General features: G+C 42.6%; 1 protein-coding gene across 3 annotated transcripts in view; it reads right to left on the bottom strand.

Annotated features, from left to right (window-relative positions):
- Window positions 1-27,053, bottom strand: part of WWP2 (WW domain containing E3 ubiquitin protein ligase 2) — a 148,175-nt gene that overhangs the window by 90,939 nt on the left and 30,183 nt on the right. For all 3 annotated transcript variants that reach the window (XM_007129038.4, XM_007129037.4, XM_028477486.2), the window contains exons 3-4: window positions 25,065-25,212; window positions 24,600-24,721 (exon numbers count right to left, since the gene is read on the bottom strand). In XM_007129038.4, coding sequence (XP_007129100.1) covers window positions 24,600-24,721; window positions 25,065-25,212 — 270 coding nt within the window. The remainder of the gene's footprint in view (window positions 1-24,599; window positions 24,722-25,064; window positions 25,213-27,053) is intronic.

Here is a 27,053-nt window from a genome sequence, read left to right as displayed (position 1 = left end):
CCCCACGTGCCGCGGAGCGGCTGGGCCCATGAGCCATGGTTACTGAGCCTGTGCGTCTGGAGCCTGTGCTCCGCAACGGGAGCGGCCACAACACTGAGAGGCCTGCGTACCACAAAAAAAAAAAAAAAAAAAAAAAAAAAACCCACACTCACAGGCTCACACATACAGGTAAAACAAATGCAGCAAAATCTTAAGAAGTGTTGGTTCTCGGTGAAGGGCATTTGGGCATTCATTGTGTTATTCTTTCGACTCTTTTGCATGTTGGAAACTTGCATGATAAAACATTGGGAAAGGGTTGGGTTGTTTTTTTTTTTAATTAGCACGGCTATTAAAGAATTAAACCTCTGAGAATAGAACACTCTATTATTCTCTTAAAAAACAAAAACAAAAAGAACACACCTGAGCCAGGGGAGCACTACAATACATAATGGGACTAAAGAAACCATTAGCTAATTGAGTGACAGACCTAAGCATACAGGGGAGGCTAAAAGGAGTAAGTGTGGCTGGAAAACATATACTGGAATCCGAGCCACCTCTCCTCTGGGGCCCTCGGGTTTCACTGCAGCAACGCCATCAACTCTACAAAGGGCCTTTCTCTTGCACCAGGTCTCCCCCGCCTTTTCAGGCACTGCTCAAAAATCAAGAAACTGATGAAAACATGGATGTAGTAAGTCAAGTTCCAGAACTGGAACCAGATTGAGCGTAGGAGGCTCACCAGCCACCGTCCACCTCATCCGGCCCTGCTCCAGCTGTAATCATGCAGTCCACACGTGTGTAGCGAGCACAAACTCTTCTGGTTGGTGAGATCCAACAGGCACAGAACAGACAAAAAGCTGTGCCCCAGGGTGTTTATATTCTAGTTGCGGCAAACAGACACTAGGCAATGTTTTTTTGTTTTTAAAGTAAATTGCATAATCTGTCAGTGGCAAATGCAGTAGAAAAAAAAATGAAAGGAGGAGAAGGGATAAAGAGTGCTTTAGCGGGAGGCGGGTCTGGGGTGGTGAGAAAGTCTCACCGGGAGAGTGACAATGGAGCAAAGACTTAGAGAAGGATGAGGCAGGGGAGCCACGTAAGTATCCGGAGGAAGGATATTCTAGGCAGAGAGAGAATAAGACACAGAGGCCCCAGATGGGGGCATGCCTGGCAGATCTGAGGAATGGCAGGGAGGTCAGTGTGGCTGGAGTGGATGAGGAAAGAGACAAGCAGGAGATGAGGGCGGTAGGAAACTGGAAGCTCACAAGGAAGGCTTTGGAGCGCTGGCATGGTCGCTGGCGTTTACTCGGCCGGAGACTGGGAGTCACTGGAGGCTCGTGAGCAAGGAAGGGACGTGACTTCTGTTGCAGCGCAGTGACTCCAGCTGCAGGAGGAGCAAGAGATGAAGCAGACAAGACCAGGGAGGAAGTCACTGCAATATTGCAGGCGGGAGCAGATGGTAGCATGGGCCAGGCGATGGCAGTGTCTTCCGGGAGCAGGGTAGCAGAAGGGAGACTCGCCCTTTTCCCCCTTTCCAGCACGTGTTAGGAAAGCCCCATGGCTCCCCACTGAGCACACTGGTCAGTCCCCACAGGCCCACCAGGCTCTTGGAATCAAAGCTTTGGGCAAATCATAGGCAGGGGCTGCAAAAAGCACAAACGGAGAGCATGGCTGGGGGAAGTCAGATTCAATTACGACCAAGTAGAACATATATAATGAAAATATCCCGATGGCAAGAGACTTTAGTTCCTCCGAAAAAGCCAAAGTCCTGAGCTCATGCTAACTTCAGCAAATGTCCTTCTTCTCTTCTAAGCACCCACTGGTTACCAATACCTTGTAACGCTACTTTATGGAGGTCCACATACAGCGGTAGGGTTGGAGATTAGAAGCTAGGGGAAAAGAATTAGGAAAATCTTCAAGGACTGTGCCAGGAGATCCCTTTAAAAGCCGGCACACCAGAAGAGACAAGAAGACATAGCGTGCTTCCTGGTGGAAACACACACCACCTCATTAAAAAGAAAAAAATAAGAACCTGGATCAGATCAAGTCTCTAGATCTAGATCTCAACAGGTGTGAGGTTACAAGAAACACAGAGGGACAGAGGAACATGTTAAAACACATTTCAGGGACACAAACAGCAAAACCCAACATGTGGGAAACTACAGGACAAACTGTCCAGTTTCATCAACAATGAATTGTAAGGGATAAAAAGAGGAAGGAGAACATATTGGTTAAAAGAGCCTTAAGAAGAAATTCCCTGGCAGTCCAGGGCCCAGGTTCCATCCCTGGTTGTGGGGGGAGGGGGAGGGACTTAAGAGACTTACCAATCCTGTTTGGATCCTGATTCAAACAAACCAATGGTGGGGGGAAAATAATTTTGAAGACAGCTGGGGAAACGTTAAAAACTCTCTGAATATTTGATGAGATTAAATAATTACCATTAAGCTTCTCAGGTATGAAGCTTGTATCATGGTTATGGTTTTTAAGAGCCCTTACCTTTACGAGATCCATACTGAAATATCTGTAAATGAAACGTGTCTGAGATTTATGTGAAAATAACCCCATGGAGGGTGGGGTGGGAATGGCCATCTGTAGCCCGCTGTGGATCTGAGTGATGGGCACATAGGGGTGCATGGACTATTCTTTCTACTTTTGTGTATTTTGACATTTTCCATAAGAGCTTTTCTTTTTCAAGCCAGCATACCTAAAGAACAAACAGTGACTGTAAACTAAAAAACTTACACAAATTCAATGTTACATACACATTTTGAAATATGAAAAGGTAGAAAATATACAATCAAGCTGCTCAGGGAGTAGCTCTGACGGTTATTTTCCCTTACTTCAAAGCCTCAGATTTGCAAGTGGCTTCAGGTTAATAATTTCCTATTGGGAAGAGTTGTTACGTGCAACAAGGATGAGTAATATTTTTCTAAGACTTACTTTTTCCCTTTCCTGACATGGACTTTTTAGTATGTTGTTTGCATATGGTACCAATAAGTATAGATAAATAGGGCATGGAAGCTGCTTTCCTCATTCCGACAGAAGAAAAAAACTACATAAACCAGAACTGCCAAACTGTGCCCCTATAATGCAATTCAGTTAAGTCCAGAAGCCCTGCCTGGACAGTTTCACTGCAGTGTATGAAGGAACTTTCTGCTTTAGAATCTTCTGTCATCACTGTCCTTCCCTGCTCTCACACCACCAAAATGTATGTGCATGTATACGCTTATATCGTTTAAGAGAAAAAATATTTTCTTCCTAACTCAGAATACAAATGTAAGGATTTACCTGGAAATTTGAGAAAAACAAAACAGGACACAAAGTAGGATATTTTTAAGGGAGACCAAGTACTCTCGGGCCAAGAGTCTCAGAAGCCCAAGGAAGATGTGATTGATTTGGCCTTAACAGAGCTGTTCAGTGGAACAAACAAACCTCCTTCTTCCGGCCTCTTTCTGCCCTCAATCCCATAGGCCCATCAAAAGAAAGTGAAAATAAACAGGGCATTCATTAACAGGTCAGTGTTCATTCTACACGTAGCTGTGAAACACTGGGGCACAGAGGAATGGAACCGGAGGAAATTCCAGAAGGGCAGAGAGTAAACAGTCTCCTTTCCCTTCCCTGGCTCCCGGTTAACTCAGACACACACAGACTGGAGGCTACCCCAGGTTTAAAGAGAACACTCTTTCACGTTCCCTTCACAGTAAAGAAAGCCAGAGGCTTCCAGTATTTACTGTTACGATGTCTCTTTGGCTTCCAACCTTAGCCAGAGCCTAACAAGAGAAAGCCTCTTCTACCAAGCTAGCAGCACGCTGTAGACACTGGAATTCTTGTTGGGGTACCAAGGTTGACTCTGCTTCACCCACCTTCCCTCGGCCCCCGTCACTCAAGCCTTGGCAGAGTCTTCCCAGAACACATGGTGTAAGGAAGTGTCTACCTTGGCATTGAAGCTTCTTCTGTAGGCTGCTGCTGGGAACGTATCCTTAATCATCTCCAAATTAAAGTCTTGGCTGGGGCTTCCCTGGTGGTGCAGTGGTTAAGAATCCGCCTGCCAATGCAGGGGACATGGGTTCAAGCTCTGATCTGGGAAGATCTCATGTGCCGCAGAGCAACTAAGCCCATGCGCCACAACTACTGAGTCTGCGCGCTAGAGCCCGCGTGCCACAACTACTGAGCCCGGGCACCGCAACTACTGAAGCCCGCGCGCCTAGAGCCCGTGCTCCGCAACAAGAGAAGCCACCGCAGTGAGAAGCCGCACACCACAACGAAGAGTAGCCCCCACTCGCCACAACTAGAGAAAGCCCGCATGCACCAACAAAGACCCAATGCAGCCATAAATAAATAAATAAATGAAAGTTTAAAGTCTTGGTTGACTGAGGGTTGCATTAACTCCTCTAAAAATGAAAAGAGCTTCATTTTACAATGCCAGTTTGTAAACTTTTATTTTTCTCCTTTTTTTCTTGTGCATTCATTCAAGAAGCATTTTCTGGGCATCCCTTATGTGCCTGACACTGTGCCAGAAGCTGGGTTATAATGAAGAAGGAAAACAGACATAGTCTCTGCTTTTAGGAACCTCCCAAGTCAGTGGGAGAAACAGAAGTAACTAAATAATGTCACAAAGAAATGTAAAGTTGCAACTGTGAAACAGATTTCATGCAAGAGACCTGATGGTTCCATCAGTGCTGGATATTTGGCCTGGTCAGGGCATCAGGAAAAGTTTCCGGAGGAACTGACAGCTCAACTGTGATCTGAAGTTTCAGGCAAAGAGCTAGCACGTTGCAGGGTGAAGCAGGCTGGGGAAGAAGACCAGTCAGAGAGGCAGGAGGAAAGTCAGAAAGGAGTCCTGAGAAGGCAGGAAAGGGTGGGCTCCAAAGCATGGATGGAGAGTCTGCCCTTCACATGGGAGGAAGACGGGCGGCTCGCCTCCAACCACGAGAATGATGGAGGAGAGATTAGGCACATGCATCCTCGTTTCGGTACATGACAGATTCGCCAGTCATGATCGTCCTTATTTCTCTCGATTCAGGGTCCCAGTGTTCTACAGTCCAGACCCCTGCAGCTACACGTACTTTTCCTCACTTGCAAAAAAAAAAAAAAAATGCACTGACATAGACACTTCAGAACTGGCTATTCATCTGAGTCATCTATCTAATAAGGTACATTATAGACAAAGAGTCCCTCTTGAATCAACCGAGGGTCCCCTTCACATAGGAAACGAGAAAAAGCCTCATCTGTCTTGGTGAATCTCACTGTTTGTAAAGCTATAGCCTATTTTTAAAGTGATTTAGGGGAAATAAATACAGATCTGGGAAAGTTGCATCTTTAGGATAAACTGTCAGTTCACATTAATTACTGTGGCCTTGTCATTAGAGCTCCTCTATCCCAGGACGGGGGTGGTCCTCATCACCGATTAATTCGGAGGATTCCTAGACTAGGCCCATCTGAGCAGCTCATCCACTCTCTGTGCCCTCAGGGAACCTCGGTGACTATACCACCTCTCCCCATTGCACAGAATTGAGGACGTGTTTGTAAACACAGCAGAGAAAGGCCTTCATTGAACAAACCTCCTTTTCAACGGTCTCAGAATAGTGAAATCCAGGAGCCCAGCTAGAAGAGTGCTTTCATGGTTAAGGTTCTGCTTTTAAACAAATCAGCAGAGTGGAGGAATGGGATGAAGGTAGTCGAAAAGTACAAACTTCCAGGGCTTCCCTGGTGGCGCAGCGGTTGAGAGTCCTCCTGCCGATGCAGGGGACACGGGTTCGTGCCCCGGTCCGGGAAGATCCCACGTGCCGCGGAGCGGCTGGGCCCGTGAGCCATGGCCGCTGGCCCTGCGCCTCCGGAGCCTGTGCTCTGCAACCGGAGAGGCCACAGCAGTGAGAGGCCCGCGTACCGCAAAAAAACGTACAAACTTCCAGTTGTAAGATAAATAAGGACCAAGGATGTGATGGACAGCGTGGTGACTACAGTTAACACTGCTGTATGATCTACTGGAAAGATGCAAAGACAGGAAATCCTAAAAGTTCTCATCACAAGAAAACAAGACATTTTTTTTCCTTTATTCTTTTTGTATCTATCTGAGATGATGAAGGTTAACTAAACTTATTGTGGTAATCACTTCACAATAAAAAAAAAATTCCCCCTTTTAAAAAATGGCTTTTGCAAAATTACAAATTTCAAACGAGTGAAATATTATGCCACAATTAAGATTTGGATTAATGATTATGAAGAGTGAACAACATGGAAAATCATTTACACTACGATGTTAATTTAAAAAAAAACAAGAACATGAAGTTATAAAAAGCACCCTATTATTAAAACCCTGTAAAAATAAGTATGTAAAGGGGCAAAGAAATAAATGAAGCAGAGAAAAACAATAAGTTGTGTTTGAAGAGTCAGATTATGAAATAAAGGTTTCACTTTTTAAATTTCCATTATCCGCACAGTGAATATGTATTTTTTCTCAATTTCCAATATCAGTTACACATGTATACAGAAGTGTTTACAAATGAAATGACATGATGCCTAAGATTTGCTTTCAAATACATCCCCAAAAAGTGGGGGCCAGAGATGAAAGACAACTGGACACGTGCTCCTCATTGTTCAAAGTGGGTAATGGATACAGGATGATTCAGTCATTATGTGATTCTCTCTACTTTTATTTATCTTTGAAACTTTCCATAATAAAGAGTTTAAAAATTTCCCCATTTATGCTATATAATATTTGCTCCACAATAAATATTAACTTACAATTTTTTAAACAACATGCTTATTATAAAAAATTCAAGGGCTTCCCTGGTGGCGCAGTGGTTGAGAGTCCGCCTGCCGATGCAGGGGACATGGGTTCGTGCCCCGGCAAGCAGAAATTCAAAATATGAAAAAAAAAAAAGAAATTCAAAATATGATGTAATCACCCACATTCCAAACCCTTTCCCCATGACATAGGTCACTGTCGTCAACTTTGTATGAAGTCATCAGACTTGCAAACACCAGCACAAAAACACACGTATAAACTACACATGCAAAAGTGAATTCACCCTAGGCCCACAAGTTGTGCCCTTTGACTTGTAAAGTATCCTAAGAATCTTTAAAAATATATACAGGGCTTCCCTGGTGGCGCAGTGGTTGCGCGTCCGCCTGCCGATACAGGGGAACCGGGTTCGCGCCCCGGTCTGGGAGGATCCCACGTGCCGCGGAGCGGCTGGGCCCGTGAGCCATGGCCGCTGAGCCTGCGCGTCCGGAGCCTGTGCTCCGCAACGGGAGAGGCCACAGCAGAGGGAGGCCCGCATACCACAAAAAAAAAAAAAAAGAAGTTTTTACATGTAAATCTATAATCTATTTGAAATGATTGTGAGTTAAGGGTCAAGGTTCATTTTTTTAAAAAAAATATATATATATATATATATACAGAAGCAATCTATCTGTTGAGGAGGGTTTTAGGATTGAGGGAGCAGCACGTTCAAAGGGAATTCAGCCTTTACCACAATGTCCCCGGCTCCAAAAGAATGAATTTGTGTAATACGTGTGTAAATAAACATTAATCAGTTAATTCAGAGCAGGAGGGAGGGAAGACACAGACATCATATTCTGAGAACTGTGTGCCTTGCTGTCCTGTACATAATAAACAGCATCCCCCAGGCCGGGCCTGACGCTAAGGTGGAAACCTCCGCTCTGTACCTGACCGCAGCACTGACCGCACCAAGCGTGTAACTGTGGCATTCTTACTCTGATCCAGGATCGCTTTCCCTCCCAACTCACCACTCTCCTACAAGAGTAAGTCTCCTGCTCTAAGAAAAATGCTCCTAGAATCCCAGAAGACCGAAGGAAAAGAGGAAATCATGTACTCTGATGAGCTAAATGAGGTCTGATCTTCGTATGACCCCGGCAGGCGCGGTGTCTCCCCTGCAGAACCTGGGAGACCGGACGGGCAGGCAGGCGGGAGCCACTCTCAGGGAACTGGCACAAGGAAGAGGCCCCGTCATCAGATGCAATGTTTCAGGGTTCGTTTTTTTTCTGGCAAGCGGAAGGAAACTGCTCATATCCAAGCAACAGTCTCATTTTCCTATCTCCAGACTGAGATGTGCTGGGAGTGTAAATGACACACCAGATCTCACATGTTAAAATGATAACATTTGGTATATATTGGACTAAAGAAAATAGATCATTAAAACGAATTTCCCCTGTTTATTTCTGTTTTTACTTTCTCTAATGTGGCTACTAGAAAACTTTAAATTTTGTCTGTGGCTCACATCACATTTCTACTGGACAGCGCTGCTTGGGCGCCTCCTTCCTGCCGTTTTTGGTCATAATCTTGAGCAGCTGTCTGCCCAGGCCCAGAGAGCCCTGGGGGCCTTCTCTGTGTAACTTGACTGAACTAAGCTTTTTCCTGCCTCCAGGCTTCCTTCAGCCTGGAATGCTTTTCTCCTTGTTGGCACGGACAATCGCTTGTCATCCTTCTGCAGTTCGGGTGTCACTTCCTCGGGGAAGCCTTCCTTGACACCCCCTGACCCTAGTCTAGGTGAAGTCCTGAATGATATACTCTCAGAGCACCCTGCACTTTCCTCCATCGTATCTGTCACAACTGGAACAGTCTGCACCAGTTATCTGTCCAACATCTGTCGGCTCTCCTCTCTAGATCCTAAATTCCGAGACTGTCTGCCTTAGTTCACTGCTGCATCTCCGGCATCTAGCCCAGTGCTCAAAGGGATTTACTGTGCAAACGCTGGTAAATAAACTTCACACCCACCCTGCCCCCACCCCCGAACCGCCGCAGGCCCCTCTCACAACCCTAAGAAAATGCCCTTTAGAAAAGAAGGAAATTTTCTGTCACACAAAACCCTGATCCAACACTGACAAATTCATAAGTCTAAAAAGAAAAATAAAAAGAAAGAAAGAAAGAAAAGAGGGGAAAACTGTCTGACCAAATACTATGGATTAAAATGCAAACGTTTTCAATATACCGTTCGAAAAAGAAAAAGGGGCACAGCCTCAGCCAGCGTTCGTGTTTTGAGGGGTGGAATCACTCTTTGTTCAAACAGGCATTCCCACGAGGCTGACGGCCCTCCAAAGCCAGTAAGTTTACAGAACACTCTGGAGGCGGCCTTACACCCCAGGCCACGCTGAGGCGGCCACGTACAGGGGATGGCTTTCCTGACAGAAAGCTTTTCTTCTTTTTTCAGGTGAGGTTTCACAAGGCAGCCTCCCAGCCGGTGACACAGAGAGCAGGTCTGTTTTACCCTGCGTTGCAGGGGCCTGTGTGTTTACTTTCGAGACTTCTGGCTAAAAGGACCTTTTCTTTCGACCAGCTCTCCACTGACACCAAAGCCGCGAGCTGGGCCCAGCTGTAACTTTGAGAAGCTGGGGGTCTGGGGTCGGGGGAGGGGGTGGCTTTTGGCTTCTTCAGAAATTCCTTGAGGTTCTGGCTTGGCCGTATCTGCCTGAGGTGCACAAAGATGGAAAGCAACACACAGGGAGCTTTTCAGAGGCTATTACAGATGGTTTTAAATCCCAATGCCTGGCATCTGGTGCCAATCAAGGAAACAGTAGTCACTGATACAGCTGCCAGTGGATGGCGGTCAAATGAAACAAAGGCTTGCATTTGGAGGCTGGGGACGGATTCTACCTGATGCCTCCCCAGAGAGGGCACCCGGCACTACCCTGGTCCTACCTCTGCCTCAGTGGTCAGCCACGACACTGGCCACAAAAACCACAGTCACATAAAAAGATGTTCATCCTCACTAATCTAATTAAATATGTATACTATATATATATACTAATATCATATTATTACATTACATTGTATAATATATTATATTATATTATTAGTATCTTCTTTGTGTTCTGGGCACAGGAGTGAGGGGATGTACAAGAGTTAACAAAAACCAAACAGTGCCTGCCCCCATGGAGCTCACATTCTAGTCCTAGAGGCCAATAAGTCAGAGAAATAAACAAAAAATATATATACTATATGGGGATACTGCTGAAAAGAAAATAAAGCAGGGAAAGGAATAGGGAATGTTGTGCAGGGAGGAACTGAAATTAAGGTGGTTTGGTCAGGGCCACATGTATGATTCCATTTGTATAAAGTGTCCAGAAAAGGCAAATCTACAGGAAGCAGCTTAGCGGTTGCCAGGGGCTGGGGTGGGAAGAGGAGCTAATGGGGACGGGAGCTAAGTGAGCAGGAGGCATCTTACTGAGGTGGTGGGAAAGTTCACGGTGATGTTGCACACCCTGGTAAAATTTTTTTTTTTAATCACTGAATTGATCAGGGAAGCCCTCACTGAGGTGACACCTGAGTGGGCTGGAAGTGGGTGAGGGAGAAAGGCAGGAGGACACACAAGGAAGAAATATTTGGGGAGGAAGGTCAGGGCGGTGCAAAGGCCCTGAGGCAAGAGCAGCAGTGGGCTGGAGGAAGAGCACGAAGGCCTGTGGGCAGAAGGCGGTTTGGTGAGGGTGGAATGACTGAGATGGGGTAGCAGAGAGGTGACAGAAAGAGCAGGGAAGGCTTTTTAGGCCGTTTGCGAAGGACTCCAGTTTTTAGTTTTAGTGAGAAAGGCAACCACTGGAGGAGTGATGTGATTTGACTTATGGGTTGGATCATTCTGGCTGCTGGGCTCAAAAATGAAGTGTAGGGAGACAAAGGCAGATGATGCCGGGAGACCAGTTTGGAGGCCTTTGCCTCCTGAGTCAAGAAGTGGTGGTGAGGTGGACATGGGTGACGGCAGCTGTCAGGGTGAGAAACAGTCGGTTCCTCGAAGGGATCTTGAAGGTAATGAGGGCAGGACATGTTGATGGACAGGGTGTGGGTTGTAATAGAAAGAATGGCATCAAGGAGGACACCCAGGTTTTCAGCCTGAGCAACACCAAATCTCCACCTCCGCTGCCTGAGATGGAAAGCTGATAGCTCAGCTTTTAACATGTTAATTCGAGGATGCTGATTAGACATTTAGAAACAGGGTCTCAGGTTGCCCGGAGAAAGGCCCAGGGTGCAAGTCATAGGTGAAAGGACCAAATTTAAAGCCGTGAGGCTGGATGAGATCGTGAAAGGAAGAGGTATAAATTAACAAGTGGATGCAGGACTAAGCCAACTTGGGGTATCCCAAGGCTTCTGGACCAGCGAGGAGAAAACCAGCAAAGGAGACTGGCAAAGAGCGACTGGAAAGATAGACAGAACACCAGCCGGGCATGGTGTCCTGAAAACCAAGTGAAAAGAGGAGGTCAAGGAGGAGGGATGGATTCCTTGTATCCAATCTGCAAGGCAAGTGAGTTGGAAGTGAGAACTGACCCTGGATGGAGTCACACGGAGGTGACTGGAGACCTGGTACAGCATTTGCAGCAAGGCAGTAAGGACAAAAGGTTACCCAGGAGTTCCTCAAGAAGGAAAGGGAGAAGAGAAAAGAAAAGAGATGCAAATTAAAATAACAAAGAGAAATCACTGTCGCAGCCGAACAGACTGGCAGAGGTTAAAAGACTGGCAATTCCCAGCGCCAATGGGGGAAGGGAAACAAGTACACGTGCACACACACAGTGGGTTGTGTGAACAGGTCCAGTCTTTGCAGCAGACCCAGGCCACAGATATCACAAAACTTGCAGCGTGCCTGCCTTTTGACCCAGCAATGCATGCCTAGGAATTTACTACCCTAAGGGAAGAAAAGGACAGGAGAACAAAGATATCATTACAAGAATTTACTGAAAAGTCTTGCTTGTAGTAGTAAAGATGAAGAAACGGCCAACAATAAAAGATCTGTTAAACTACGGTGCATTCATACCAAAAAAATGCTGTTGTAGCCATTAAAAGGATCTAGTTTCATTGAGGTAGAAAAACTGGGTGGATAAAAAGCAAGTTATAAAGCAATATGTATAGTGAGTTCCCAGTTTGGGGAAAAAGTTAGACACTCACACATACATATATATATTTTATATATATATGATTGACATACCCCCAAAAAGCTGAGTGGATATATAACAAAATATTAACCGGGTTAGGTCTGAATAAAAAAATTTCCATGTACCTTCTCAATTTTGCTGTGAACCCTAAAATTGCTCTAAAAAATTGTCTTTAAAAAATGCAAACATTCACTGGAGTTCATAATAACAGAACAAGATTTGCTAGCTTCGTGGGGGGAAGAAAAAGAATTTCCAGTGATTTTTAACCTTCTCCTTCTTTGGAAGGCAGTGTATGCAGACGTTGCAGGCAAAGGCTCTGAGACCAAAAGGGCCTGGGTTAAATCCCAACTCTGCTACCACCTACTATGTGATCTTGGCAAGTTACATAACATCTGCCTATTTCCTCATCAAAGGGGATGGCAGTACAATCTACATTATAGGTATGCAGGAGGATTAAATGGAAAGAACAGATACAGACATAGATAGATAGATAGATAGATAGATAGATAGATAGATAGATAGATAGATAGATAGATAGATAGATAGATAGATAGATAGATAGATAGATAGATAGATAGATAGATAGATAGATAGATAGATAGAGATCAAAAATTCAGAATAATGCCTGGTACATACTTAGCACTCGCAATGTTCTTTGTCTTTTTTTTCAATAAGCATAAAACAACAATAATAATCAGAAAAATAACAGTAACATTTTCAGTTTTAGGAGCATATGTTGCTTTTATTATCAGAAAAAATATTAATAGTCAGCCTCCCCCGCCACATATCCACATGCTCCATATTCTCAGATACAACCAAGTGTGGATCAAAAATATTCAGGAAAAAAAAATCCCCAAAAGCAGACTTTGAACTTGCTGTGCTCCAGCAACTATTTACAAAGCACTTACATTGTATTGGGTATTATAGGTAATCTAGAGATAATTTAAAGTATACGGGGGTATGTACATAGGTAATATGCAAATACTATGCTATTTTATATAAGGGACTTGAGCATCTGCGGATTGTGGTATGGGGGGCTGGGGGGCGCATCCCAGAGATACAATTATACTATTTTCAATTTGGGGAGCAAGAGAGAATTTCTCAGAAATCTTCTGTGAGTATTCCATGAGACTGAAATAACTAGGTCTTAGTGGTTTACCAGGTTCATTAAAGTAACTACTTGGCTATGCAGAACTGGTTTGGCCATTCTCCCATCAGGCCTAATCAAGGCACTGGAGTTTGTAGCTATGCCCTAAATAATAGCTCCCTACCAGCTTACAGGACTGTCACATCCTTCTTTTCACTTTTGTCTCTTGCCCGCCTCCTCCTCATCTGAAGAAACAGTGAATAATTTCTCAAACTTAAATTTAAAATTGTTTTTAACTTAGGAGCAATTTTAAAAACTTTTCTCTCTTCTCCCTCTGACTCAGGTTCCAAGGATCAGTGGTTTATTTCTCTTTCAGTTGAAAAACTGGAAAAACAGTGTGGTGTTTACTTTAAAATAAATGCACGCACTGTCTGTCAGGCCTGCCTCCTTGAGATGCATGGCCCACCCACCAGAACACTCCATCCTCATGGAAGAGGGAGGGAGGTGGTGCAGACCTCGTGACTGGCCTATCTGTTCTTGGAACATAAAGTACAGTAACAACCCTCTGCTTATAAGATTTTTAAATAAATAGGGAGCTGTTTGCTTTTTCTCTCTCTCTCATTTTTTTTTTTTTTAATCTGGGAGACACACATGGGGAAAGAAAACAGACACGCATAGAAAACGAAGAGCATAAGCAAAAAGCTTTTCGAAGGTACTTCATTTTTCACAGTGGTCTGGGTACAGCAATTCTCTAACCGCCTCCTGTGCGTATAGAAATGAGTAAATATGTGGATGATGGTGAGAGCCAGGGTTCTCGTGTGGGAAGGAGGAAAGTTAGGAAGAACTCTGTGAGGTTGAATTAGAATTGGAGATTTCAGCATAAACTCATCACCTTGAATATATAGACACAGAATAGATATTTATGTGTGTGTGTGTATACATAAAGTCTTTCAGGAAAAATGAAGGCTCAAGAGCCAATAAAGTTTTGAAGAAAAAGAGCAGTGAGGGGACTTCCCTGGTGGTCCAGTGGTAAAGAATCCGCCTTCCAATGCAGGGGACACAGGTTCAATCCCTGGTTGGGGAACTAAGATCCCACATTCCACGGGGCAACTAAGTCTGCACGCCAGAGCTCGCGCGCCTCAACAAGAGAGCCCGCGTGCCACAAACTACAGAGCCCACATGTGCTGGACCCCCGCGCACCACAACTAGAGAGAAGCCCGAGTGCGGCAACGAAGAGACAATGCGCCACAACGAAAGATCTCGCATGCCTCAACGAAGACCCCGCATGCTGCAACTAAGACCCAACGCAGCCAAAAAAATAAAATTTTTTTTTAAAAAAGCAGTGAGAAGAGGTATGTCCAACCTGATACTGGCACTCCCTCCAGTGAAAACGGTGAGACCGTAAAACCCATAAGGAAAAAATACAACTAGATCCTTGGCCTATACCATACACCAAAAAAACCTCCAGATTGATTAAAGGGTTAAACGTTTAAGAACTAAATAAAGAAAACCAGCACAAGTGTCAGTGTAAGGAAGGTATCTAACTGTATTTTTTCCCAAGTGGTAACTCAGTGGTTCCAAGACTTGAACCGGCATCAGAATGCCTTGGAGCATTTGTTAAAACACACATTGCTGGGCCCCATCCCCAGGTTTTCTGATTCTGTAGGACTGGGAGAGGGCCTGAGAATTTATGTTTCTAATATGTTTCCAGGTGACGCCTGTGCTGCTGATCTGGACACCACACTTTGAAAACCACTGGGTTAACCAATGGTCCCAATTTGTTCACCTTTCTTTACTGATTTTAAATGCCACCTTTGTCACACAGTAAATTCTATCTATGTTGGATGATGTTTGGAAAAAAATATATGATGGGGACATGTCAAAAGGATACAGGAGCAAGCTTGATGAGGCACCCACTGGCCAAACCAGGGATAATTTGAGCATCAAAATAATGGCAGTAATAAATTATAAGCCATGCATAAAATAAGAATCCATGAGTTGAGACTGATAATACATACCTACAAAAAGGAAAAAGAAAAGTTCGGGCTTCCCTGGTGGCACAGTGGTTGAGAGTCCGCCTGCCGATGCAGGGGACACGGGTTCGTGCCCCGGTCCGGGAAGATCCCACATGCCGCGGAGCGGCTGGGCCCGTGAGCCATGGCCGCTGAGCCTGTGCGTCCGGAGCCTGTGCTCCGCAACCGGAGAGGCCACAACAGTGAGAGGACCGCACACCGCAAAAAAAAAAAAAAAAAAAAAAAAAGAAAAGAAAAGTTCTTCCTTGTAGCAGTATGCCAACTAATAAATGTAGAAGGAACAACTAAATTGGAAAACAAATTTTGCGACCATCAGAATATTAACTGATTCAGACAAAAATCATTAATGAATGCAAAAAACTAGTAGGTGAAGGTGTGATGAGGAACAGATATTTACATAGTCTCAAAGTATGGTATCTCCCCATAAAAAACTTCTTAGTTATAAAGAGAAAACAGTCATTTTACAGTGGAGAACCTGGCAGACACAACCCTAACCCAATGGTCAAAGGTCACATCATCAAGAATGAAACAAGCTGAGTTGTGTGCCCCCTGACCTGACACGCTGAGAAGGACGCAACATCGCTTCTGGAATGCTCCTGCCAAAAATGTGTAGTACTCTGAATCCAAACTGAGGAGATTCTACAAAAAGACAGCCTGAACTCTTTAACAACGACAGTGTCATCAAAGACAAAAATAGGCTGAGGAACTGACCCCAGATTTAAGGACAACCAAAGGTAATGCACAATCTTGCACGGGATCCTGGAAACCACCTGAAGTGCATTTTTGCAACACTAAGAAAATACGAATTATATAACAATACTGTAAAAATGTTAGATTTCTTGATTAGGTTCATTTATAGTGGTTAGGCAAGAAAATATCCTTCTTAGGAAATACACATTTAAATATTCAGGGACAAAGATGTATAAGATTTATAATTTAAAATGATTCAGCAAATCACCATACATGCATATACAGACGATGTTAAGGCAAATGCATCAAAATATCACCACATGGATGAAGAGTATAGGGGAGTTCTTTGCCCTAGCCTTGTAACCTGTCTCTGAATTTGAAATTATTTTAAAATAAAGAAGTTTGGATTTTTTTTTCCTTAGTCTACTTCAAGCCATATTTCCCTCCCTGAAAGCAGGACAATCTGGTAGTGACATGGTCTGCAGTGTGGATGAGTCCAGCTACCAGAGAGGAGAGCTACAAGAGAAAAGTGGGTCTCAGCTCCTATCTGCTACCAAGCTAGAAAGAAATGAAGATCATCCAGCGGGCAGGTACGGATGAAACATATGCTGGTGACTACTGGGGGATGAGGATTATGTTTGAAAATTCCCCTAATAAAAAGGTTTTTAAAAATCGGTATTCAGGGTACTTCCCTGGTGGCCCAGTGGCTAAGACTCCGTGCTTCCAATGGACGGGGCCGGGGTTCGATCCCTGGGCAGGGAACTAGATCCCACCTGCCGCAACTAAGAGTTCGCACGCCGCAACTAAAGATTTTGCAGGCAGCAACGAAGATCCCACGTGCTGCAACTAAGACCCGGTGCAGACAAATAAATAAATAAATTTTAAATTGGTATTCATTCAATTTTTTAAAAAATAAATGTTATTAGTATTTTTATATTTTTATTTTTTAAAGCATTGGTTCTTGCTTCGGGGACTCAACATTTTTTTTAAGATTTTTTTATTTTAATTTTTATTTTATTTTATTTATTTATTCTTTATTTTTTGGCTGCGTCGGGTCTTACGTGCAGTACACAGGATCTTCATTGCGGCAGGCAGGATTTTTTGTTGCAGCTCGTGGGCTTGTCTCTAGTTGTGGCATGTGGGTTTTCTCTCTCTAGTTGTGGTGCATGGCCTCTGTAGTTTGCAGCATGCAGGCCCTCTAGTTGTGGCATGCAGGCTCAGTAGTTGTGGTGCGTGGGCTTAGTTGCCCCGCAGCACGTGGGATCTTAGTTCCCCGACCAGAGATCGAACCCCTGTTCCCTCATTGGAAGGCAGATTCTTTACCACTGGACCACCAGGGAAGTCCCCAAAAAATAAATCTTAAAAAAAGCAATAGTCAAACTCAAAAGCTGACTTCCATACAGAGATGACTAGAACCATCCTTAAGAGCCAAACCAGGACTTTTGGTCAAGTCCTCTGTGCAGCCACAGCCAGGTCAATGTCCCTGCGGAGTCAGCCAAGGCTGACCATTACGTAACTGCCGGACTTGAGTAAAATCCTCCACTGCAGCATCCCTCGGCCAGGGGGAGGCAGGAAACATCAGCTGGGTCTCCCAGTCAACCTCCAAGTCCACCCAGGGGAAAACAAGGGAGCAAATGAAAGAATGAATTATGTCCCATGGAGCAGAAAAACACCAGGTGGGGCAACCACTACCCATCACTCCCTTTCCCAGGAAAAGTGGTTTCAGGAAGACCCAGCCACAATGAGAGGAGTCACCTCACCTACTGTGACCCACTACCCTACGAAACCATATTCATACTTAGACACCACTCTGGAAACATTTTCCGCCCAGCAGCTCCCCAAGGAGAGCAGGCTCCAAGACCGTGGTGCTGAAAAATGTCCCATGTTAATAATGGCCTCCCCACTCCACACCTGCAAAGCTTTTGCATTTGTCCAGTCTTAGAATTCTCTCTTGGAACAACCTCAGGGGTGCCTCCCATTTAGGCAAGGAGGTCCCATATCAGGAAACTGGGTCTCTGCTGTCCATCTCCGGGATTTGTACCTCCCAATCTTTGGGAAGGAAAGTATCAGAGGAGACAGAATAATAACTACCATTACTACTACTACTACTACTACTACTACTACTACTACTACTATACTACGAACATGTGTCACATACTGTTGTTAGCTCACTTAATCTCAAAACAATATTTTACAGACAAGGAAACAGAAGCACTGAGAAGTTAAGTGTCTGATGTACAAAGCTGGTGAAATCAGGATTCAAACCCCGGGAGTCCGACTCCAGAGTCTACATGTTCTTAAGCACTTCTCTACATGACAGATTTACAAGAATCAGAAACAGCCTTGCTCTATACAGAAGGCTTTAGGAAACACAGCCAGAATATTATCTATATTGTCATCCTAGATTTGTTTTTCTAAGAAAAAGCAGCCCACTGCCCAAATTTTCCATCAGATTCGGATCTGATGTGCCTCACTACTCAACCTAGCCTCACACTCAAAGTGCTAAGGCTGGCATCAGCGAGAGCAGCAGAAAGCTGCAGCCACTGCCACAAGCAACACAGCCCCTGGGAGCCACGGGAAACAGCCTCCTGAGTCACTCTGGGCTCAAAGAGAAAATCACAAGAGCAATTACAAAAAAGGAGCAGAACATAGCAAAACGTAGGGGATGGCAAACTGGTTCTCCACCAGACAGTCTCTACTAAAGCTAAACATACATCCACCCTATGAAACAAGTCCCCAAGATAGATATAGATAGACAGACACATAGATAGACAGATTTAACAGAAGTGCATGTCTGTGTCTTCCAAAATACATGTATAAGAATGTTCACAGCAGCTTTGCTCATGATGGCTAAAAACTGGAACTAACCCAAATGTCTACCAACAGGAGATGAGACAAATAAATTGTGGTATATTCATACAATAGGATACCATGCCCCAGTAAAAACAACAAACTCTCATTACATGCAAAGGCACAGATGAATTTCACAGATATAATGAAGAGCCAGGCACGAGAAAACATATTGATTTCACTGATACAAAATTCAAGAATAGGCAAAACTAATCAATAGTGATCAATAGTGATAACATTCAGAATAGTTGTTATCTCAGGGCAGGGCAAGCAGGGACATGGGGAAATTTCTGGGGTTCTGGGAATGTTCTATCTCTTGATCTGAGTGGTGATTACACAGATGTGAACACATGTAAATATTCATTGAGCTGTCTCACTTAAGATTTGTGCACTTTTCTTTAACAGAAAAAAATGTGAATACCAAGTGGGGTAAAAATCGAAGACAAATTTAAAGCAAGAATGTTTTTATTATTAAATAAGACAGGACAAAAATAAATGCACTAAGCTTTCAACTCCAAAAGCTATAAATCACTGACTATTGAATAAATAAAGCAAAAAGATGAAAAAGGTTAACAAAGTTAAAAATAGAAATTAACATTAGAAAACATGGTATAATTGATAAGTAAGTCCAAGTAGTTGTCCTGTGAAAAATAAATTAAAAGCCAAAAGTTAAAACAAAAATATTTATGCCGGTCAAGAAAAAAAAATGGGGAAAAAACACACAAATATCAACATTTTTAAGTGAGAAAAATTAGAAACATTTTTAAAAATGAGAATGCTATCTCAAATCTTTATATTAATAATTTGAATATCTCATGAAATAGTTTTCTCAGAAAATATGAATTAACAAAATTGACACAAGATAAATCAGAAAAGCTGAACAAACCAATCATTATGGGGAAAAAACTGAAAAAGTCATCAAAGAATTATTTCAGAGAAAGCTGCCAGACCTAGTTGGTTTTATGGGTGAGCTCTTTCCTGCACTCATGGAACAGATAATTCCCATGTTATAGAGTCTATTCCCGAAGTTGGAAAGCACTTCAATTTACTTTATAAAATTAGCCTAGCCTTGATTCCAAAGCTGACAAAAATAGTACAAAACTACAAACAAATGTCACTTATGAATTAGATGGAAAACCCCCAAATAAAATATGAACATGTAATTCTAAAAAATTTTTCAAGGAATAATCTACCATGAGCAATTAGGTATATTCTAGAAATTCTAAGGTTACTAAAAGGAAATTAATATAATACATTGAAAGGAGAAACATCATATAATTATCCCAATGGTTGCTCAAAAGCTATTTGCTGCATGCCGCAACTAAAAGATCTCGCGTGCGACAACTAAGACCCGACGCAGCCAAATAAATAAATAAATAACTATTTTTTAAAGATAAAATAAAAGTTATTTGCTCAAAATTCAACCCTTATCCTGATTTTTTTTAAAAGACAACAATGATTAGTAAACCAAGAAGACAGGTTACCAACTAATACCCAACCTGACACCTAAAGAAGTCACTATAAGCTTGGTTATTAGGGGAGAATGCTCACTCCATCACCACTAAAACAGGAAGTTGTATACAAAGCAACTAACAAAGAAAAAGAAGTAAAATTATCTCCTAAGATGATCAAAATTATCTATCTTAGAAACCACATAAACGTCTACCAAGAAAATCCAAAAGAAACTGTTGAAAACCTATACTAAGAATTCAGCAAGTGACTGATTATATAAAAGAAAATACAGAAACTAATATTCATATACCAACAACACTAAGTTAGGAGACATAATAGAAAAAGATCCCACTGAAAATAATATCAAAGCTTCTTTAAAAACTAAAAGAATCTATCTGAAGATAACTTCAAAATGATTTGAGTAAATTTAGAGACATTCCATGTTCCTGGCATGAAAATTCTCCATAAAGAAACTTTACATATGATAGATTCCAACAAAAATCTCAAGGGATTGGGGGAAGGAGAATACGAAGAGGGGAGAAACTGACAAAATAATTTAAAATTCATGTGATGGTGTCATCCATGCAAAGAAAAGAGGCAGGAAGATTTTGAAAAGAAGAGAAACTTGAACTGCCAGATTTTAAAAACATAACATAATGTTATACTAGCTAAGACAGAGTGATTTGAAAAGGGTGATAAAAAACAACAATGAATGGAAAGTCCCCAAACAGGCCTAAATATACATATGTTTTTAATATATGCTTAAGGTAGCAACTCAGATCACTGGGGATATAGATAGGTTATTTAATAAGTAGTGCTAAAGTAATCAGTTAACTATTTAGGAAAAATTAAATTAGATCCCTACTCACACTGTACACAAAAATAAATTCATTTGGATGAAGAATTAAATTAAGAAAATAAAATCACAATGAACTAGGGGAAAATAGAGGTGATCATTTACCTGATCTCAGAATAAAGGAAAGCCTTCCAAAACATAAAAGAAAAGGCTGAAAATATAAAAGGTAACAGACTTGACTACAGAAAGTTTAAAATATCTATATGGAAAAAAGAAAAAAAAAGCCTGAAAAATTAAAACTCAAATGAAAAACTGGGAAAACACAAATTACAAAACAAAAAATAACAGCCTTAACATATAAAGAGCTCTCTCCAAACCAAAAGAGAAAAATGCACATTTCAGTATAAAAATGAGCAAAGGACATTAATAAGGCAATAAACACACTTTAAAAACATTCAGTCTCCTTGAGTAAATTACAGCTTTAAAAAAGGTGGAGTGGAGGTGGGGGGACTTCAAAGACATAACCACCAAATGCAATGAGGGGACCCTGCCCAAATCCAGGTTGGGGCAAACCAACTATAAAACAACACTTTGAGATAGATGGTGAAATCGAATATGAACTGGGTATTAGGTGATAATGAGGAATTCATGTAAATATTGCCAGGTGTGATAATGGTACAGTAATTATGTAAAAAAAGTCCTTTTTTAATGAGATGCATACTGAAGAATCTAGGATAAAAGGTTGAAACAGCTGTAATTTAATTTAAATACTGCAACCAAAAAGAAATAGATGAACCATATCTGGCAAAATGTTAATTATAAAATAGGCTAAAAAAAATATATATATATATATATATATATTTTTTTTTTTTTACAAATAAATCCAATAAATGCCAAAGTGCAATAGAAACCAGCCATCTCGGCTACAACTGATGGAAGGATAAATGGGTAGAACTTTTCTGGAGGGTAATCTGGCAATATGTGTCCACAACCTTGAAAAACGTTTAAATCCAGTAAGTCTATGTTCAATAATTTAAAACAAATTTTTAACAATTGGTACAAAGATTTGTAAACTTATATAGCATTATTTGTGACTGTGAAATACTGAAAACTATGCAAATGTTCAACCTTAAATTTTCACACAGCCATCTGATAAGACTACTACCAGACAGTCATCAAAAACTGACTTTTGAGGAACCATTAAATATTTTATGGTACAACAGCTATGGAAAACAACATGGCGGTTCCTCAAAAAATTAAAATAGAATTACCATGTGATGCAGCTATTCTACTTCTGAATATATATCCAAAAGAACTGAAAGCAGGGACTTGAAGAGATATTTGGACACCCATGTTCACAACAGCACTGTTCACTACAGGCAAAAACTAGAAGCAACCCAAATGTCCTTGGATATCATCGTAAAGCAATTATACTCCAATAAAGATGTTAAAAAAACAAAACAAAACAAAAAAATGTCCTTGGATGGATGAATGGATCAACAAAATGCGGCATACAATGGAATATTATTCGGCATTAAAAAGGTGATTATGGGGACTTCCCTGGTAGTGCAGTGGTTAAGAATCTGCCTGCCAATGCAGGGGACACGGGTTTGAGCCCTGGTCCGGGAAGATCCCACATGCCGCAGAGCAACTAAGCCGTGTGCCACAACTACTGAGCCTGCACTCTAGAGCCCACAAGCCACAACTACTGAGCCCGCGTGCTGCAACTACTTAAGTCCGCGCGCCTAGAGCCCATGCTCTGCAACAAGAGAAGCCACCACAATGAGAAGCCCGCGCACCGCAACAAACAGCAGCCCCCGCTCACGGCAACTAGAGAAAGCCCGCGCACAGCAACAAAGACGCAACGCAGACATAAATAAATAAATAAATAAATAAATATTTTTTAAAAGGTGATTCTGGGAATTCCCTGGTGGTCCAGCGGTTAGGACTCCGTGCTTTCCCTGCCGAGGGCCCGGGTTCAATCCCTGGTCAGGTAACTAAGATCCCACAAGCTGCGCAGTGTGGCTAAAATAAAATAAAATAAAATTTAAAAAGAAAGAAAAAAAAGGTAATTCTGATATGTACCACGTGAAAGAGGCTTAAGGACATTATGCTGAGTGAAAGAAGCCAGACACAAAAGGGTAAATACTGTATGATGCCACTCATATGCAGTACCTAGAGTAAGCAGATTCAGAGGGACAGAGAGTTGAATGGTGTCGGTTGAGAGAAGGGAGGGAGTTACTGTTTAATGGGTACAGAGTTTGCGTTTAGCAAGATGAAAAAGTCCTGGAGACGGATGGAGGTGATGGCTGCAGAATCCTGTGAATGTACTTAATGCCACTGAACTGTACATTTAAAAAAGGTTAAGACGGTAAGTTTTACGTTATGTGTTTTTTTATCACAATTAAAAATAAAGATATAGTAATACATTTTAAAGAGAAAAATGCATGTTGCAAAATAATAAGTTCATGTATGATCTCAATTTTGTTTCACTGATGTCTTAAATATTAATACACTGTACACAGAGAAAAAAAGCTCAGAAAGGCATATATCAAAATGTTAACAATAATTATCACTAGGTACTGTGCTTCTAGGAGAATTTTATTTTCTTTGTGTGTCTGTGTGCTTTTGTGTGATTCCCAATTTTTCAACAATTACTCTTGGAATTGAAAGCAGAAGTATGCCAACTGGACAAATGAAAAAGGACACTCATGTCGCTTGCTGATCCTAATGTGAGAATGCCCACAAGTCTATTTCCAAATGACACAGTAAATATAATCCTCCTTGAGAATCAATTTATAAAAGGCAGGCTAGCATTTGGGAAAATAAAGACCGACTCAGAAGACAGAGCAGCGCGGTGTTCCCTGCAGAATTAGAAGAGAGGCAGATCCTCATTTCAGACGATTCCCGAGTCCAGAGTGGGTTCACCACATCAGTGTGTGCCCAGCAGAAAGGAAAAGACCGGGGAAGCCTCACACACCACTCAAGAGGCCCATCAGAAAGGACAGGCTCAGAAAGGAAAGACTCTTGAATCAAGCAGCACTCTCCCTGGGACTCAGGGCTCCCCACCCACACATCTCTTAAACTAAATCCACGTTCAGAAAATATTTGCTAGACAGCACACATCAAGAAAAGAAGGAGCCTTTCTTTCTGTGGCATTCCCTCGCCACATCTGGTACTGCTCTGAATAGAGGCTTTATGAGGGAGGATCCCGATACCTCAGCCACGGGTTACTCCACTGACCACAAACAGCAATAAACAGACGTGAGGATTTAGATTTCCGTGCAGCTGAGGCATGCTGAATACTCATGATAGAGCTTCCACTGCATTCCAACATCCAGGAAATGTTTATCGAGCGCCTTCTAAGCACAGGGCATCATTTGTAACACCATTCCACGCAGACAGGCAGGCACACATGTACACACCCACCCAGAGATGAAGCTCCTTTGTTGTGTTTGAGGGATCAGACTAGGAAAGTAATGATTTAGGCTGGAGGCATTTGACAGTCTGATTCTACACGTCACACAGGATCAGGAAAAGAGGGTCAGAGGGAAAGTATGCATCCCTGAGGAAGGGTCAAGGGGGAGACATCAGTGCATCCCACCACTAGGGGCCCTGGACCAAGGCGCTGAGCTCCGCAATAGAGGCAGAGAGGAGCTCTCAGCCTTCCTAGAACTCCACGGACCACATCCACGGGGAGTACAGTAACTGCAGCCTCTGGTCCTGGAGGAAACTACATCACCAGGTTTATCCACCATGTGAGAGACATCCATGCCTTCACATTCTTTTCCCCACCCCCACAAATGAATGACATCAGGTACCCCTTCCCTGTACATACTTTTGCCTCCATTGTTCTTCAGGACATTGGAGAGGTTGACAGAGGCGGTGCCTAGCAGTTCATTTCTCAAGGTGTGGCAGCTCCAGACCTTCAAATCTAAATGACTCTGGGCCGTGACATTCCTGGAAAACAAATACTTGAGTCATCATATCCAAGCAGATCAGTCACTCCTGTAACTTAGAAGAAAACAGAGAAACTACACTGCTGACGTCTTGAAGGTGGGGGGAACCCCAAAGAGGAAGACACTCACATATACCCTTTCCCCCCCAGAGCTGACCCTGTAACCATCTAGCTAACAATGAACACCCCGTGAGCTCGATGATGTAGAAACACCCGAAGAGAAGATGCCTCAGGGACCAAAGGCGGAAGGACTAGAGAGGCTGCTACAGGAAACCTGGATCTCCCACAACCCCTTCCTCTATTCCCCCGGGGGGCTGCATTCGGAGAGAAGGGGTTTTCTCTTACAAAATGATGATCTCGTTCCAGAGAAGCTCGGAGCTCCCAATTCGCTTTCCAGTCTTCTTGGTCTCACTGGGGAGTCCATCCACTGCCACTTCCACAAACGAGTTAATTCGAGGTTGACGGCTATGCACCTTGGGCTTTGCTGACACCACTGGCCAGGAAAGACAGAAGTCAAGGATGAGTCAGAGGGCTCCCGGCTGCCCCCCTGTGGCAGATGTTCTCCCTCTTTTTTGTTGTTTCTTTTGAAAAAGAAATTTTGTCTTTTCCTCATTCTAAAAAGACTTCTTTATTAACGTGAGGATATAAAAATAGCATAAGAAAAGAAGCATAAGAAAAAAAATCACTCCTAACCCGAAAGCACTGGGATAATCATCATCAAGATGTTGGTAAATACAGACTTTCTAGACTTTCATCTTTTATGTCTCTAATTCTTTAAAAATTCCTCTCCCCGCAAAATCCATTTTAAAAAGCTGCAACATAAGCCCATTACAAGCATACACCATAATTTAGTCAACTATTCTTTCATTGTTGAATAGATTGCTTCCAACTTTCGGCTCGGGGAAAACGACCACAAATGTATATAGTATCTGCATGCATTTCTGAGTACTTTTCCAAAGGATATGAACATTTTTTAAAGTTCTTAAAACTGCTCAGTTCCTTTCTAAACCCATGTAGACACCTATCAGCACTATAGGAATATATCCATTTCACCAAACACTGCATAGCACTGAGTACTGTTTTTTTCACCCTTTGCAAATCATGTAGGTAAAAAAAAAAATAGTATAAAGATAATAGCTAAGAGTTAATGAGCACTTATTACAGATACTATGCTATGCACACATTATCTAACCGAATCCTTACAATGAGGCAGGAAATACATCATCACTCCATTTCACCCATGAGGAAACAAGCTTGGGGAAGTTAGGTCATTGCCCCAGGCTACACATCCAAGGAGCTTCGAACCACAATGTGCACCCGGCAGCCTGACTCCACACCATGCTATATGCCATTTCCAGACTTTGCTTGTTTGTTCTAATGCTTTTCTTCAATTACTAGCCAGATTGAATAGTTTTTCCATGTACTTGTTAACCATCTGCATTTCCTCTTCTGTTCATTTCCTTCATGTGGCAGCATTTCTGATGCTTACACGGCACCAGCAAGCCAGGGGCTCAGCACCAACTAAGCAAGCATACGCCCAGGGCTGGATGCTAGACAAGCTCCTTTTGTAGCATTTATCAGCCATGGTGGAAACTCCAGATCACTAGGACAAAACCCATCTGGACGGTTTCTATCCTATGCCCCAAATCAGAGCATATAACTGACGTTCCTTACCCATGATGACAAGACTGCCTGAACCTGAGTTCCCATCAAGAGTTAGCAAACCTCTCCCTCCTAGACCCTTCTGAGGGATGACAGTCCTATAAGGGTCCACAACTTGGCAAAAGGCAAGGCCACCTCTGATTGTTTTTTAGCAATAAGTGTCTTCTCCAGGACCAAAAGAACACTAGAGAGAAAGTCAAGGAACAACAGCAACAAAAGATGTCGTGAAGATTAAGAAGCAACAAGGATTGGTACTAGGAAAAAAGGTCGTAGAGCTGGGAAATGTGGCCCAGAGTGGGAAAATGAAAATACTACACATATAGACCAAGGTTAACTGAGGCCACCTGGTGGTGTGAGAGCAGCTCTGCAGGCAGATCCTTAAATGTAAAAATACAGATTGAAAAATAGGGACTAGTTATAGAGTCCTACCATTTTAAGCTAGACAGTTTCTTTGAAATCAACAAGTTCAAACTCTTTATTTAATAGTTGGGCCAACTAAGATCCAGGGAGGTGAGACATTTCCAAAATCACAGAGCTAGTCAAAGGCAATGCTAAGCCTGGAACCAAGCCTCCCAGCTCCCCGGCCGATTCTTTGAACTCTTCCATCATGTTTCCTTTTTGGTCCTTGTTTTTTTAGTATCTACTTTTTTTTAAAAAATTTTTTGATATAAT

Source organism: Physeter macrocephalus, chromosome 17, assembly GCF_002837175.3.
Source record: "Physeter macrocephalus isolate SW-GA chromosome 17, ASM283717v5, whole genome shotgun sequence".
NCBI classification, from domain to species: Eukaryota; Metazoa; Chordata; class Mammalia; order Artiodactyla; family Physeteridae; genus Physeter; species Physeter macrocephalus.
The sequence above is the reverse complement of the archived record's forward strand: the minus strand, read 5'-3'. Positions and strand labels throughout refer to the sequence as shown.